At 36.1% G+C, this 17,920-nt stretch overlaps 1 protein-coding gene across 2 annotated transcripts; it reads left to right on the forward strand.

The window, feature by feature from the left end:
* The first annotated feature begins 93 nt into the window (after window positions 1–93).
* LOC111330095 (lysosomal dipeptide transporter MFSD1) lies at window positions 94–11,343 on the forward strand. 2 transcript variants are annotated; one of them, XM_088743911.1, is made up of 18 exons: window positions 95–214; window positions 328–403; window positions 504–528; window positions 1,136–1,281; window positions 2,412–2,467; window positions 3,800–3,920; window positions 4,335–4,357; window positions 4,642–4,727; window positions 5,361–5,433; window positions 6,013–6,095; window positions 6,494–6,526; window positions 6,635–6,735; window positions 6,925–7,045; window positions 8,913–9,053; window positions 9,488–9,536; window positions 10,191–10,278; window positions 10,517–10,616; window positions 11,000–11,343. In XM_088743911.1, exons 1-18 carry the CDS (start codon window positions 145–147, stop codon window positions 11,138–11,140), a joined length of 1,533 nt encoding a protein of 510 aa, XP_088600037.1. In that variant the 5' UTR covers window positions 95–144; the 3' UTR covers window positions 11,141–11,343. The 2 variants fall into 2 exon arrangements, 1 of the variants encoding a protein (XP_088600037.1); XR_015994926.1 differs by lacking the exon at window positions 11,000–11,343 and having other exon boundaries at window positions 94–214; window positions 10,147–10,278.
* Window positions 11,344–17,920: the final 6,577 nt, after the last annotated feature.

The following is a 17,920-nucleotide window of genomic DNA, read 5'->3' on the forward strand; positions in this document are numbered from 1 at the left end:
GTTTATGTATCTTCTGTTTGTTAGTCTTTGTAAACTTTTTTTCAAAACTTCCGCCAAACTTGCTCTAAATCTGTTCCCTGATTGGTTTGTTGTTGGACGACACCCCCAGTAGTGGTCACATGTTCAGTCTGATCACAGAAAAACATGGCGGACTATAGAGATATTGACCCTGTCTTTCCCGGACGAAATGAGGGATGTTTCCACGCAAGCAAAGGTGAATTAATGGCAATATTATTACGGAAGAATCAAATGATATTCATCTACATTTTTCAGTTTAAAAAACTGGCAAATTTATCCTTGATGTCTCTTATTTCTTTATCCTGTTAGGTCCATTTCGTTTTGTACTACTAATTTTCACGTGTATGCTGACGTTCGGATCGTATTTTTGCTTTGACATGCCGAGGTAAGTTTCTCCATAACATTTCGTCCCAGCATTGATTGTTTCTGTTTGGTTCAATTGTACTTTTGTAGAATTTTCATTGTTAAACTCTGTTCTGTTGCAGTGTTTTGCAAAATACCTTCACAGCGGTGAGTTTCCTGTTTGCTGCTTAGAATGACTAGTGAACAAGTTAGGGCTTGCTTTTTTCAAAATTATGTTAAAGTTAATTTCTTTGTGGAAATTTAAAAAAAAAAAGACCTGATAGGCTCACATATGAAGCTACTTCACAGCATTTTTATTTAACATATGAAGCTACTTCACAACATTTTTATTTAACAAAGACTGGAACTCCTTACCAAATAGTGTTTTAGGAATTGATAAATTAATTAATTTTAAAGATGCAATTAAAGGAATTTAATCTTTAAAATATGTATATGTATCATTTATCTTAACATTTTTTTATCTCATTTTGTTAATTATTATTGTTATTTTATGTCTTGCATGATGGCCCCCCTTTGCAAGACTAATAAATGTAGATGTAGAACAACTTTGCAATATTGTGACGGCAAATTAAAACGAACAAAAAATAGGGGTCACCAATTTTTGTCCTAAACTTACAGACACAAAGGGTTAAGACATAGTTAGTAGAGGGGACCCAACTATGGTTAAGATTAAGGGTGTTTGCAAGAGGAAGTAGTGTTGCTCTGGTAACCTATTATTTGGTCTTTTTGTGACTTTGTCTTCTCCCTTTTGCAGCCATTACATCCTAACAGCACAGGTAACTGCTCAACAGTGGATGGGAAGCCAATTGACAAGATCCATAGTAATGGAACCCATTGTTCTAGTGGCTTGGAGTTGACTGAAACACAATTTAATTTGCTCTATGCTATATATGCCTGGACGTAAGTAAAAATGTAGCTTTGATACCCAGTAATTTACTTGAAAAAGGTATACTCTTTCCCCTTCCTTTCCTGGGAAATTACTTGATCTGCAAAGCCTCCCCATACTGATTTCAAACTCATGCTATCAGGGTTCGACATCTCTACTAGCCCGGTAGCCCAAGGCTAGTAAAAATTTGGTTGGGCTAGAAGAAAAAACATGGTTAATATCCTGCTGGCTAGTAGAAAAATTGAAAGAAATAATAATTAGTTTACTTGAAGTTCACAGTTAAATAAATAAAAAAAAAATCAAATTTGAATGATAATACCAATAAAGAAGGCATAAGCCTTTCATCTACTGGCATCTTTTTTTGTCTTCCGTGTCGATCTTAAATATCACTAGATCCCAGGCTCTGCGCTTACCAATGTTGCGATGCCTTGCACATTGCCTGGCACGATTGTCTTGCACTTGAAGTGTTTGAACTATTCTTTATTATTTTAAAAGACCTTGCCAATAAGTTTAGAGGAAGGTTTGTGTGTTTGAAGTAGACCTAGAGGAAAATTGATCCGGGCTACCAAGTTGTGGTTCGGGCTGGTAAATTTTAGAAATCACTAGCCAGGTGGCTAGCAATGCAGGTGGCCAGGTGTCGAACCCTGTGCTATTGTGAGGCACATTTTATTGTAAATTTGGAAACTTTGAGATCTAAAGCTTATAGAAGTTTGTGGACAAGAGTATACCTTTAAAATGTAATCATGAGCCACGTTCTTTCCATGTATTCTTAACTTGGGTAAATTTAAGTTATTAAGTATCCCAGATTTTGAATCAGGGCAAAGCTGTTGATGATACTTATTTATGATTCATGCTGGCTTCTATTTTGGCATCAACCCATTATGTCTTCTCAAAACAGAACCAAGTGAATACAAAGTCAACTGTTTAGACGAGGTTTTGTTTTTGATAGGTGTGAGAGCATAGGTTGCCAATTTTTAGGGTTTTGTCTCGTACAGCCTACCAAGTTGGGGAGTGTCTTTTATATTTTTGCCTTTACAGTAGCTTTAAAAAGTTTGGTAGTCCAAATTATCGTGACACAACCCCTCAGGGACAGAGTAATTCTTCTAAAAGTAGTAAGAGTGTTTCTTATTTTACTGTTTTGCAGGAATGCAATAGTTGTTGTACTGGCTGGGTTTTTAATTGACAAGTTGGGAAATCCAAGTAAGTAATGAGATAAAGTACAGAATGTTTTAAAGTGCAAAATTGGACAAGCAATAAATGGAATTTCAGGTGATTAAGAAGAACAGGCTTGGATTTTCAGGTTTTAATGGTAGTGTTATGGTAGTCTGAAGCTGTGAGAACAGAAAATTACAATTCGATATTTTTAAAAACACAAATTTGATTGGAAATAAAACAAAAAGATAGTGGAATAGTCAACTTACATGTACATTTGTCCAAGCGCATCCTCATTAAAATTAGCATTCGCAAGATATACACATAATTCTTAAAAGTCTTTCGTACATTAATCACACTTCTAACATTGTCCTATGGCAAAAAACTGAAACCTGATCGTCTACCACCAGGTCTTTCTTAAATCAGAGTTAATATTTCAATTGTTTCTCAATCACTGGAACAAAAATCGTACCTAGAAGTTGTGAGCTCTTTTCTGTAGCACTTAGTTGAGATTTTTTGTATAAAGCATTTGGTATAAAAAGGAACTAGTGCTCTCCAGTAGACTGGTTGAAGAAGTTGCCTTCCTTTCTTAGTCATGGTTTCCTTCACAAGAGAATCTGTTCCAATGAGTTTTCTGGTATCTTCTCTATTATTCCTCAGTGCCATCAGCATTTCATACTTAGTTCTTATTAACCGAGCGAGAGGTCTTTAGGAGAGAATCTTGACGGAGGTCGCCAGTACAGACCAAACGCAGTGAGGTCTGTACCAGCGACCGAGGTCAAGATTCTCGCATACAGACCGACCTAGCTCGGTTAATAAGATGTTTATTATATGGCTGTGTCTTATATGCCAATTTTTTATATTCTTTGTACCTTTTTTTTCTAGACCGGTCGAGATGCCGGTCTAGATGGGAAAATCTAGACCGCTTTCAGTGTTGATTTCAGCCAATCAAATTCGTGAATTTGGTAGTTCCCAGTCCTTGTGAGACACAGCCATATAATAATTGCACGTAACACACATGTAATTTGCATGTAAATTATACTCAATATGGTGGATTTACACGCATGAAACGCATATGTAATGCTGCTATTCCTGCAGTCTGTACTGTACCTTCAGTTTAAAAATTAGTGTCATTCCATCCCTATAGCATGTGGTACAGCAATGACAGTGACTACTGTTTTAAGTGTGAGGAATTACTGATTTTTACCAAAGTGGTTGAAGCTTCATCTTTGTTTACTAGTTTTTATGATGACACAAGTCAAAACAATGCAATACATAACAAAACAAAAGACACAAAAGAACCAGAAACTATAACTGTAACAGCAACATACTTTTAAAACTTGCAATACAACACTTATATTAATTGTTTTCATTTTATAGTTGGTGCCCTGTTGTTCTCGTCCATGTGCCTGGCTGGTACTTCTGTGTTTGCAATAGGACTGTACTTCAAAGGAGAGTCAGCCATGGTTCCCATTTTCCTGTTGGGAAGAATACTGTTTGGGTGAGTCTGCAGTGGCATTTAGAGCTTACTCTGGTCTTATCAAATGTGATTATTTCCTTGCTTAATATAGAAAGCCTGATAACTTAATATATTCATTTCATGATTATTTAATTTATTGTTGCTATGCCTATAATTGATAAGCTATAGGCCCAACTAGTATCTTAGAGGCACACGTTTGAAGCCCAGATCTTCGCTGCTTATCTGGGAGGATAATTATTTACATAATTACAGACATGTGCCCCTAGATAAATGAAAGATCAAATTTACATAAAAATAAAAACACTATTATCGAAATTTCAAAGTATTTATTGCAAAAATTAGATATTGTATTGCTGTCATTTTGAGCTGGTTATCTAATACTGATTTATGGAAAACATGGTGTTTTTCTTATGTTTGATGTTTTCTTTCCCACAGATCTGGAAATGGCTCACTGACAAGTAAGGTGCACATTTTGTGGAAATTAGAATGAAATAGTTTGTCTGACTATTAAAAGCCTAACTGTATGTTGCAGGTTTAAAAACTTTCCTTCTGTCTTTCAATCAATAGAGAGACCACAGAAAGTTCTTTTTTAAAATTGGCTTAATATAAAACTTATTTAAATAAGGCTAGCATAATTACATAATATATTACATATTTTCATATGGCATATATAACTTCTTTTTGTCTACATAGTTGTGCAATATTTGTGTATAGCACATAAAACTTCCTTTTTTCCACACAGTTGTGCAAAACAGAATATCTGCAATGTGGTTCAAGGGAAAAGAACTTGCATTTGCTTTTGGATGTATTCTGGCATTTTCAAGACTTGTAAGTTGATTGCAACTAAATTTTACTTGAGACTCAAATTTGCCTGCACTTAACAACAACGTGAAGATAGCATACTTTCATAGTGGATCAAGGACTTTATTGTCAGACTGTTCAATTGTGAGAGATCTGGCTCTGTTGATTCATTGGCTTGATAAAGCCAGCCAGTATTTTTTAATATAATAATATGAATAATTGATTATTGAAAAATAAAATACTGTATTGATTGGTTATAACAATTTTTTGTTAACCAAAATCATATTTGCTAGTTTGTCAGAAATATTTTCACCAAATGATACCTGTAGGTGCATGTCGCTTTTTCTAATTATTTAATTTGATTATTTAATTTATTGTTGCTATGCCTATAATTGATAAGCTCTAGGCCCAACTAGTATCTTAGAGGCACATGTTTGAAGCCCATATCTTCGCTGCTTATCTAGGAGGATAATTATTTACATAATTACAGACATGTGCCCTTAGATAAATGAAAGATCAAATTTACATAAAAATAAAAACACTTTTATCGAAATTTCAAAGTATTTATTGCAAAAATTAGATATTGTATTTTGTTTTTAATTTTTATGTTATTGTTATGTTATTTTAATGTTTATAATTTTGTTTTTTAATTCACTCTAGGGCAGTGTGTTAAACTTTTTTCTAACAGAAGGATTTAATGAAAAGTATGGTCTTCAGTGGACTTTATGGGGAGGTAACATATTTCTGAGAGACTAACTTAAACCTCTAAGAGTGACCAGCATCTAATTTCTCCTTACAATATCACCCCTGAATCACACATTAAGGTCAGGAGAATAAAGGAAATGATCACCAGTTTAAGAAACACTTGATTGTCATAGAAATTCTCCTTGTCAGCACTTTAGAAAATGTATAGAGAGCAATATGGAGAATATGCATACTGATGTTAGGGTTTACTGTAAAGGGTTAATTTCTGTTCACTGTATCGTGGTGTTTCAATGTTTCAATTTTGTCTAACTTTGTGATGTCACACATTTGATCAAACACCTTTGTATAATTCACTCTTCTAGCAGTGTGACCTTCGCAAGTTAAACGATAATTATGTAATCCAGTTTTTGCATTCCAGTCTGTTTTTTGGAGTCAAATGTTGGCCATTGTTGTTAGTGATATTTCAAATAATTCCATGAATATAGTTGGTGAGCCCCCATAAATTCCTTGTTCTTAAAATGTTTCTGAGATTGCTTTTTATATTGATCTCAAGACTGTGTGTATGTAAGAAAATAATAAACATTTTCAATATTCTTTCTTTGTGCAGGAGCCATCCTATGTGGAGTGGGTGTGGTCTGTGCTGTTGTAGTATCACTAATGGACGTTATTGGGCTGAAGCAACTTAACAAGGTATGGCTTATATTATTTTACTTATCACTGAAAATGAAAATTCTTGGAAAAAAGTTTTGATATTTACTTCACAGAAACTAAAGTAGGGGTATATATTAGGCATTAGAATCTCTCTTCAGTGACTTATTCACATCAACTCAGTGACAAAACCAAATTATCTTGTCATACCCTTCATCAATGTAGCACCACAGATTCTTTAGAAACTTACCCTCTTTATATATGGGCATCAGAAGTCAGCTCAGCTTGAACTGTTTTTCTGATGTGAAGAATATTCTCTTATTGTATTTTACATAATTCTCTTGCTACCATATTTCTTAATGAAAACCATATTATTTTATTTATTAAGAGATTTGATAAAATACAAGTTATTTGATTTTCTTTATTTCTTTGACTGACAGAAAATAGAGATGGAAATTGAGTCAAAAAGAATGGTAAGTACTGAAGTACAGAGTACACTGTCTGGTGCCTCAATTGTTTTTGGTCCAACCATTTCCAGACCCTTCCTTAGTTTTACATTTTGTTTTGATTCTTGTGTTTAGAGACTCATGGACATCAAGCACTTTTCGTCATCATTCTGGCTTCTGGCATTCTGCCTAATGTTTTTCTACATTGGTGTGTTTCCCTTCATTGCCAATGCCAGGTAATTTTTCTTTTTTATGGGGCCATGATCACCAAAATTGACATAACTTTCAATTGATAATATTGCAGAGGTCACTATTAGGACCTGGTACAAACTGATTTATCACCCATGTCAGAACCCTTCCTATGGATAAAATTTTTGTAATTTAAAAACAATTTTTACATTTTTAATTTTTTTTTTTTTTTGCAGTAAATTTATTTATGTGAACTACAATGAAACTTTCCGCTTCACCAAGCAAGAGTCTTCATATATTGCTGGCAGCGTGTATATGGTGTCCATGTTATTTGGACCTCTAATGGGCTTGTTTGTGGTAAGGCAAACAAAACACCTTAAAAGTAAATTGATAATTAATAATTTGGATATATCAACAAATGGTAAATTGGCCACCGTAACGATTACAAAAGCTGACGTTTTGAGTGTTAGCCCTTCGTCGAAGCGAATAGAGGAATTGTGGGTTGTGTGTGCTTTTAAAGGCAGAAAATGGAGCTATGTTATTGGTGAGAACATGGCAACGAGAAAAACACGAATAAATAAGTGGAATGAAAAGCGTTCATTGATCCCTGTGGGATTAAGACTGTAAGTTTGAAAGATGAGCTTTTGTTCAAGAGTTTTACGGCTTTCCGTGCTACCCAAGTGAAAGGAAAGACTGCAGATTGCCATATGTTGCTTAGAATGATTAGGTAAATTAAAGTGTCTAGCAACTGGTTTCAATGTGTCCTTGTCATTCTTTTCCACGTTGCGAAGGTGTTCTCAGAATCGGTCACCTAGTCTACTGCCTGTTTCCCCGATGTATATCTTTTTGCAATAAGTGCAAGTTATGCAATAGATTACATTAGTGGAGGTGCACATGAAGTGATCGGTGATCTTAATGGATCGTTTGGGTCCCGATATCTTATCAGTGTTGTGAATGAAAGGACACGTTTTGCATCATGCACGAGTGCATTTAAAAGTGCCTGGTTGGTCATCAGTCTGAAAAGAACTTCTGACCAAAAACTTGCCTATGTTTTTGTCATGTTTAAATGAAATGAGCGGAGGCTGCGAAAAGATAGTGCTTGTCTCCAGATCATTTTGAAGTAATTGAAAGTTTTTAAGAATGATGGATTTGACTGAGTGGTTGTGAGGGTGAAATGAGAGGGAATGCAATGCGGTCGGAATCTTCCTTTTGTGACGTTTGTAGTGCTGAATGTCGATCAATAAGTTGGGCGCGGTGGTAACCCGCTTGAACGACAGAAACAGGGTAACCATGTTTATCGAAAAACTGGCACATTGACTCTGATTTGTGGTGGAAATCAGAGTCATCACTACATAAACGGTGAAGTCTTAGAAACGGAGAAAAAGGAATGGAATTCTTAACGTGAGATGGATGCAAAGACAAATATAACAAGTAATTATGCGAGTCTGTAGGTTTGTAATACACACTAGCGCATAAACCATTGCCTTCAATTGAAACTTCGATGTCTAAAAAGGATAAAGACTTGTCAGAAATCTCCCAGGTATATTTCAGAGCCGGGTGAAAAGAATTGACTGCTGTTATGAATTGAGTCAGCTCATCTTTCAAACTGGCAGTCTAAATCCCACAGGGATCAACGAACGCTTTTCATTCCACTTATTTATTCGTGTTTTTCTCGTTGCCATGTTCTCACCAATAACATAGCTCCATTTTCTGCCTTTAAAAGCACACACAACCCACAATTCCTCAATTCACTCCAACGAAGGGCTAACACTCGAAACATCAGTTTTTGTAATCGTTACGGTGGCCAATTTACCATTTCAACTTTGTTGATAGATCCAAATTATTTCGTTACCCCCACCGACGCAGCCCCAAACAGTTTCTTTAGAAACTATCAGCCTTTATTCATTGATAATTAATAAGTTGTGTCCTGGAGGTTATCAGGAAAATCATGTAAATCAACAGATCAACTCATGTTAGGCACCTTTTCCCATGTAAATCTGGAATTGCAAGTTTTGGCACTTCCAAAATAACTGCTAAATGACTATTTGACCCTACCCCTTCATGTTTGCCCTTCTGCTGAAGTTGATTTTATGGGGAAAATATATATTTTTTTTTTTACCTAAGCGTATGCAATACCTAGAAACAATATCATGTGCAAATATCAGGTTTTTGATTGGTGGTCATAAATTAGGGAGCTACCTTTTTTATATTGATCGTCCTATAGGATAAATTTGGACGAAGAGGGATTCTTATATTCCTTTGTTCAGCTTTAACAATACCAGTATATGGATTTTTGGCGTTTGCACCAAATATTCATCCTCTTGTATCAACCATTTGGCTCGGCTTCACATACTCCATGGCTGCGGTAAGTTAATTTTTGTGTGAAGATGTTGTCTGGTATTTAAGGCATAAAGCTATGATTTTAAGAACTAATTACCAGTAGCTTGGTTATTTTTCTTGTTACTCTGATTCAAAGAAATCATCTAGCTTAAAAAAAATGCATTTTGTCACTAAAAGCAAGCAGTTCTAAGTTTGTTTCTCTGTTGGCTTTGGTTTTTTTGTCTTCTGGCCTTAATTTAAGGGTATTAAGGAGAAATTGGATGATTGTTACAGCATGGAACAAGCTGGGATACACATTATTTAATGAAGTACTTAGTATGGGTATTCATGCAATGGAATTGGCTCCTTTGATTGCATTTCAATTGTGATTTGAAATAATTATTGATATTCCAGCTTTGATTAGATGTTGGATTACAATCAATTTATTTCTTGAAGACGACTTACAATTTTTTCTTGTAGGCATCTCTTTGGCCATCATTCCCTCTTGTTGTGGAACAAGCAACTGTTGGTGAGTTTGGATAAACAGGAATACTTAAACCTGACCTCTTAGAAGATTAACTATGGGCCTGAAGGATCTGTCCTCTGAAATCTGGGATGCAAAACTCTGAAAAGCTTAAATTCATAACAGCAAAGTAGGATAAATGGCCCAAAGACAAAGGTTGTCCACACCTTCCCCATGGCAGAGCAATGGCAGAACTAATTACTCGTTCACCATTTGACCCCTAAGAGTGACTACCATCTAATTTCTCCTTACATTATCACCCCTGAGTCACACATTTAAGGTCTGGCTCCGGTTGTTCAAAGGGCGGATAACGCCATCCAACGGATAAATCGCTATCCAGCGGATAAGCGTTACCAAAACGTACTGTGCTATCCAGTGGATAGCATTATCCACCCTTCGAACAACCGGGGCCAGGAGAATAAAGGAAATGATCACCAACTAAACAAGCTCTTGATTGTCAAACAAATTCTCCTTGTCAGCACCTTGGGAAATGCATAGGGAACACTATGGAGAATATGCATACTGATGGTAGGGTGTAAAGGATTAAAAAGGCAGCATTCTAGTTTTGTACTTTGTTTGATTATCAAAGCCTTTATGTTTCTTTTTACCCTTGTAGTAATTCTCTATATGGTTACTGAAAGTGTTCTATCCCCCACAAAGGAACTGCTCTTGGATTAACAACTTCCATTCAGATGATTGGGATGGGAATAGCTAACATCATTGTTGGAAAAATGCTTGATGATATAAGGTAAGTACTATGTTTTACATACAAAGTTGTATATTATGTATGAGAACATTGTAACAGGTTGTGAAGTAAACTGTACATTCTAAGACTTCTTTTTCACATACATTTTTACTAAAAAAATTTATCTTTTTCCAACTGATGGCCTGAGCCCATTTTTTTTTTTCATTTACTATGACTCCTTTTTCATTCATTATTACAATTCCACCATCTCAATAGAAGCATGTTTTTTTTTTAACTTCAGGTCTAAGTACAAATGGAAGTATGTCATGATTTTCTTGCTGGCTAACACCTTGGCCTGTGTAACATTTGCTATTTTGGTGAATATTGATGATAGAAGAAAGGTAAAAGGCAGTCAGTTTGATTTGATAATTCAATTCTTTCACCCCCCCAGAAGTAATTTACTTGTAATTTTTCTTTATTTATTCCAATGTTACCTTGCAAACAAGTTATCAGCCTGAGGGTATTATCCTGATATAATGCTAAATTCTTCTATCTTATTTATAACTGATGGCAGTCAGAAGGGAGCAATACTAATTGAATCTTGGTACTTAAAGCATTGATCACATGGGAGTTGCATCATTTTATCATTCATGTATAAAAATGATTGTTCCGAGGGACTCGCATCATCAAGGGGCTACATGTTCTTATAGCATCGCATCAAAAGATGTTTTAACTTAATAAATTACTGCCTGACTAGTTTTTCCTGCTGTGCTTTCCTATCTAGGGTGGTGTATTGAATCGCTCGCCAAGAAACAGAGATAATGCCTTAATAGAAGGACCTGCTAACAATTATGGATCAATTTCAACTTCAGGATACACTAACAAGGATGCACTTCTCTATGACTCGTCAACTTCCATCAATTAAATTTAAGCAAACTTTCATAAGTATTGATCATTTTTCAATGCGGTCCAGAAAGTTGACTTAAGCAAGACTCCAGTGTAACTTAGCTTCCAGTGTCAAATCTACAGATTTAACTTAGATTTATACAACAGAATAAATACCTCTTACTATTTATTATGGCCCAAGCAAGGGAGCACGGCAGAATTTATTTTCCCTTGATTTCAGGCGTCTTTCCCATATCTTTGAGTCACCATGTTGCTTTTCCGCTTTATCCACTGACCGCTATGTTAAGCCGCAAAGCGGCAACTTTTCGAGGTTAGTACAATACTCTCACTGCTTCGCGGCTCACCTCGCCCCTTCAGGGCTCATTCGTACTAACCTCGGAAAGTCACCGCTCCGTGGCTCAACATGGCGGTCAGTGGATAAAAGCGGAAAAGTAACATGGCAACTCAAAATATGGGAAAGACGCCTGAAATCAAGGGAAAATAAATTCTGCCATGCTCCCTTGGCCCAAGCACAAAGTGTGCAGGCCGTAAATGTGAGTGGAAGCAATGAACAATGAGGTTAGAGAGATATTTATCATATCTCTGGGTTCAAATAGAGGGGGAAGATTTCAATTTTAAAAAAAAAACTTTTTTACTGGGCCATACATTGAAATATGGCCCTCTTAACCCTTTGGTGACGGACCTCGTAAATATCGAAACCCGAGGAACGATGACGTTTTCGTCTCTAGAACAATGGTTTTTTGCGTTACCTAACCAATTTTTCGCTAAAAATAGTCAGTGAATGTAGCCAATCAAATGAAAAGCATTTTGCCACCCATATACCTGATTGGTTAGTCGAAATTCACCTTGAGGAAAAGTGGCGTGACACGAAAGGGCATTTTCAAAATGGCGTCTTCAAGCAAGCGACCGCGTGTGTGTTTCACGGCTGAAGAAGTAGCTGAAATTTGTGCTCGAGGCGATAGTGACCCTGAAAGTGATATTGATAGTCAGACTGGGGGAATTTCCAGCGGAGAAGAGTACGAATTAAACCAAGAAATCGAAGGAAACAGTGATTCAGAGGAAGAGTTGAGGTAAGGGATTGTGTAAACAACATGATGAAATGCACGCGTGTTGGAATTTAGTCACTATTTTGCCCATTTTGTACTTTCTTTCGCCCTCTTTACATGAAAAATACATTTCCATGACTTTTTCTAAAGTAGAAGTAAAGAAATAGAAGGATTTTACGCTGTTTTAACCATTTTTTCTAACATTTTTTACTACCATTGAATCAGATGATTTCTTTCCCGCAATGTGTAATGCGAGATGCCAAACATGTGTTTGCGAGAAAATACTCAAAAAGATATTTCTTGGTTATTTGGCCATTATTTTCCCTTCTTTTGCTGTAATATAATGTATATCTTACCTTTTCTTTTTTGAGAACCCTTTTGTAAGCGATTTTTATGGAGTGAGGATGTTTTATTTACACTAAACATTCTTTGTAACAATTCTGACTTCAATTGCAAATGCAAATGATTTTGTAATGGTTTCTAGAAAAGAAAAAGTAGGCAATGTTTGGAGAGAACTTGATGTAAAGCAGCCTAAGGCAATTGACCAGTATAATAACTACATGAATGCAGTAGATCGGTCTGATCAAATTCTTGCAAAGAACTGTGCTCTAAGAAAGTGTATGAGGTGGTGGAAGACATTATTTTTCCACATGATTGACATAGCTATTGTCAACAGTTTTATCTTGTTTCAACTTCATCGAGCAGAACACCCTGATGAAGAAGCACTCAAGCGCCCTAAAAAATTCGCAATTGCTGAGTATCGTGAGGAACTTGTGAGACAGCTAGCAGGCTTGGAAGAATATGGTCCTCCTCCAGTGTTCAAACCCCCAAAAAGGGATCCTGGAGAGTATGAAACAGCTCACATTATAAAGTTTTCTGACAAAAAGAGAAACTGCAAAGTTTGCTATGCAGCTACAAAGAAGGAGCTGAAAGTCAAGTCTTACTGTGATGCACCTCAATGCCAAGTTTTTCTGCACTGCTTACCAGATAAAAACTGCTTTGAAATATGGCACAGCAGGAACTATCATCTCAATCATTGACTTTATTATGACATTTCTGTTTGATTTAACTGTATTTTCGTTAGGTTAAGGCCCCTTGTGACCCCAAAGGTAGCGTCATAGCACTGGTTGGGGTTACACGATCCCCGTTTTCCACCAGGTGGTTTTTAGGGGTTTGCGTGTCCGGCTGTGATGCATGCAGATTTATTATTTTGTTAATGGCTGTCATTTTTGCATGGAAATCATTTTGAATGAGTGATTTTTAATTTTTGTTTAATTTGAATGCTCAATATGCACTTGTATAAGTCACATGCTTATGTATATAGTTAACCCAAAAAAGGCCTCAAGAGGGCACCCGAAAGATGTAACCATAACTTTTTAAATTCTTATTCAATTTCAATCAAATTTTCAGGAAAGATGCATTATATAATAGGGAAAAACTTTTCTTTTAACAGTTTTTAATGTGATATAAAGGAAGAAAGTTATTGAGTATTTACTCCAAAAATTTGTGTTGCGTGACAAAAATATTTGCATAAATTAGCATAAATTAATTAATTAAAAGTAATAATGAACAATTAACAACACTGTCTTGAAGTCCATTTATTTAGCTTTAAAATGACATATAGTAGGACAAAATTGGTTGAATGTAACTGGAGCTAGCCTTTCTTAACTAAAAGGGGTCAAAAATGGTCATTTTTAGGGCAGTCACCAACGAGTTAATCCTTTAACTCCTGGAAGTGATCAACATAGAACTTCTCCCCATATTATCCATACATTATTCTGCAAACAGATAATGAGAATACTCAAACTTATCAGGTAGAAGTTGATGGCATGATCTAGCACCAAATTCTAACAACTAATTTACAGGGAAATGTATAGCAGCTAGAGGGGAGAATTAACAATCAGATCTTGAGAGTTCTAAGATTAATTGACATAGATACTCACTAAGAGATTTAATTTTATAAGAATGCTAAAAAAGTCTTTAATGAAATATTGATTGATTACATTTTATTTGAAATAAATTTGAATTTAAAATTAAGTCTGTTGATAAGAAAAGTAAAGAAAGAAGCAGAATTAGGAGAAGAGTAAAAATAAATTAAACAGTTGTGAAACAAGTATGCATCACTTTAAATACTGTGTCGCAATTGCAGGGATGTAGATAATAGCCGGAAGCCAGGAAAATTACCCGGCTGTGAACGCGATTTTTCCGGCTGTAAAGCACTACTTCTTTCTCAAAAATGTTTTTACATGTAAGTGATGTCGGAAGATTGTTATTTATTTCGTTTGTTTACATCTTCATTGCTGTCTTACCTGAACTGAAAGGATTGTAAACACTCCATTTAGTGCGACGATATATATGGATAGTAAAGACTTGTTTCCAGATCTCAAAGTGCCCTTGGACGCAAGGTGCCTGGGAATGAAATTAAATCACTGGAATATAATTAGCGCCAAACTACCGATGATTTACGACTTCGAACCTAACGTTCCCAGATCTTGCTGTGAACAAATTTTAAGTCTGTGTTTTTCTGGCTTAGTCACATGCAGCATAGTTCTGTCGCTTGAGGTTTATTTTCGCCAATAAAAAAAGGAATCAGACACTAAACCTCAAGGGTGGTTTCAGCCCCGGGGGTACTCAATATATTCCTGGGTGGGGAGGTGTGGCGCAGCCCCTCATACCCTGACCCTGTTTAAGACATTTAATGTGCCTGGTACCAATGCCAAACTCAACAGAATTCAATATTAATTAAAATTAGAGCTTGTGAAAATTTTGCTGTTTATCTTCCAAGAAAAGATATCCTGTTTAAGACAAAAAATTATAAATTCGATACCCTGTTTAAGACAAAAACCTCGAAAAACATACCCTGGCTGGCCGCACATCCCCATTAGGCCCTTATAAGGGAGTACCCCCCTGGGGTTTCAGCTATGGAAACGAGTAGCTGTACGACGGATTTGCTTTGTTTCCATAGCTCAAACCGCCCTTGTGCCATCCCAAAATTGGTTTCCAGTTCCAGTATTGGAAAATATTTTGCGCTCTTTCTCAAATTCTTAGTTTCTTTAGTGGAGTATATTTGGGCAATGGCAGGCAATGCAGATGTTGCATCTCATTTATCAGAAATTTTTGATGTACGTTTATCCAGCAAGTCCAGCTACGTTTACCAATCTTGAAATGTCGTGTATTACATAACAGTTACCTCTGAAAAGAAGTTGTGGCTACCACTAGTTTATTCTAGATTCCAAAAGCATTTGCGTGTCTGTTTCTCATCGGAAATCTTGAAGTCCAAGCTGCAAACAACAACAACAACAAGTTTATTTGGTAAGGCAGGTTACTAAAATAGGCAAGACAGTAAGTCCTGATGTGGACCTGCATGCTAAATTAACATAGTGATTATAATCACAATTTGGACAGGAAATCTATAAATATAAAAATACAAGGATACAAAGTGTACAAAAATACTATGAAAAAAAATGCTTTGTCACTAACAGCACAACTTGTGCCTATCATTTCTTTGCTGACTGAACACTCTCTCAGGAAGCCTATAATAAAAGTTTTTGAAAGTCAAATTAGAGTAGTTCTATGGTAACCGGAAGACTTGACTTAAATAGAAGTGGAATGTTCAGCTTCCGTTTTCCAAGCTTTATTTTATTGCAGGTTTTGCATTTCCATGACTTGTTAGATTCTACAGCCCAAGGTGGTATGTTAACAGACTTAAGGTGCCACCAGTCATTGCAGTGGTGACATTGTACATAGACGTCACCAGTAGGAGGAGTATGGGAGGAGGTATGATTGATCTGGCACATGGCAGCAAATACAATAGAGTGTTTATGTTTTGGAACTATCAGTCTGATAGTTGCCCCTTGGAAATTTGATATTCTTAAATCTGGCATATTTGTTTTAATAATGTCAAATTTCTGCGGGGCAACTATCAGCCAATAGTTCCTCGACAAAAAACTCTCTATTGTTTAAATATCCTCCAGCCAGACCATAAAAGAGGTTTTGAACAGAACTTTGACGTACCAAACCCTCTATATATAGAATGAAGCAATTTCAAAAGTAGCACTTTGAGGAGTTCCACTTTGCTCTGAATTTTCTACTTGAGATGTATTGATATGTTAACTCCAGTTCTTCTCTTTTTTTAACTTTTTTACTCTTAGTACCACAAAATAAGTGTTTTAAATTATTTTTAAATATCCCTTTTTGGATTTTAGTGTTCCTTGCACAAGTACAACTTACAACCAATGACATATGAATGAACAAATGACACTTGAATGAAGTATTCACATACTATTCACTTGTCAGTGATTATTTCTTGTTTTATTTCTGTTTAAATGAAGATGGGTGTTGTTTATCACCCCCTCCCCAGAAAAAAAATTGAAAAATTTGTGAGAAATTTTATCATGATTAATGATTACTGAGTAACCCATACCCCTCCTGCAGTTTCATTTCTTTTCTCTTTTGTTTACAAGCTTTCTTCCTGTCTTTTCCATTTCAACAGTCAAAATTTTTTTGCCCCAAAGCAAAATATGGTATGGCATCAAATTTCAATTTTTGGTCTTCCCACATGACTTTGTGTGTAGTAGCTGATGGGTCTAACACAGAACTATAATTTAGTGTCTACCAACAAGCGATTTTGTCAATGGGTATTCTTATCCCTCACAATGTGAATTATAATCCAGTCTTGTAAAGATCATATCAGAGAGTTTGTTGAAACATAAACTATACAAGGTCTGTTAAGCCCACTGGGGCTTATGGAATTTCAGACCTCATTGATGGGGGGTTTATTTGAAGGGGAGTAATACAGAGGGGAGGGGGGGTGGGCGCTTCCACTGTAATCAAAAAACTAGCCATTCATCTTAAAATATATCTTTTTTTCTAAAAGAAAATTAAAATATAACAGATTGATTGGTGATGTATTGTCCTGTTCGTTCTCCCAGCGCCTTTATAGAACTAGACCAACTGAGGATTTAGTTGGTCCGCTTTTATAGTAAATAGATTGGAGAATAACACAGAATTTGGCTTATTTGCACCGTCAGACTTACCGATACTCTCAATCGCTGGATAAATGTACATCGAAAATTTCCGATAAATGAGATGCAACATCTGGATCGCCTGCCATTGCCCAAATATACTCCACTAAAGATACTAAGACATCAGATTATTCTTTTCTGGTGAATTTGAAAAAAAGCGCAAAATATTTTTCCAATACCGGAACCGGAAACCGATTTTGGAAGGGCAGAAGGGCGGTTTAAGCTATGGAAACAAAGCAAACTCGTCGTGTAGCTACTCGTTTCCATAGCTGAAATTGCCCTTAAGGTTCAGTGTCTTTGATTTCTTTTTTTATCAGCGAAAATAAACCTTAAGCGACAGAACAATGCTGGATGTGATATTTACTAAGCCAGATGTTTTCTCTTGACTCAAAACACACACGAAGTAGACTTAAAATTTGTGCACAGCAAAGAACAGGGAACGTTCGCAGTCGAAAATCATCAGTGGTTCGGTGCTAATTATATTCCAGTGATTTAATTTCATTCCCAGGCACCCGCATCCAAGGGCACTTTGAGACATGGAAACAAGTCTTTCCATATCGGCATCGTCCATTTCGCAGGCTCAATGGCCAGCGGTATTTGTAATTCATGTATGGGAAATGATGAATGCCCTTGATTTTGCTCCCAAAATCAAGGAAAATGCATCTCCAAGAGTATGCATTTTCAAAACTTCCCGGGGGGGGGGGGGGGGGCATGCCCCTAGACTCCCCT

The sequence above is a fragment of the Stylophora pistillata genome, chromosome 13 (genome assembly GCF_964205215.1).
Source record: "Stylophora pistillata chromosome 13, jaStyPist1.2, whole genome shotgun sequence".
Classification (NCBI taxonomy): Eukaryota; Metazoa; Cnidaria; class Anthozoa; order Scleractinia; family Pocilloporidae; genus Stylophora; species Stylophora pistillata.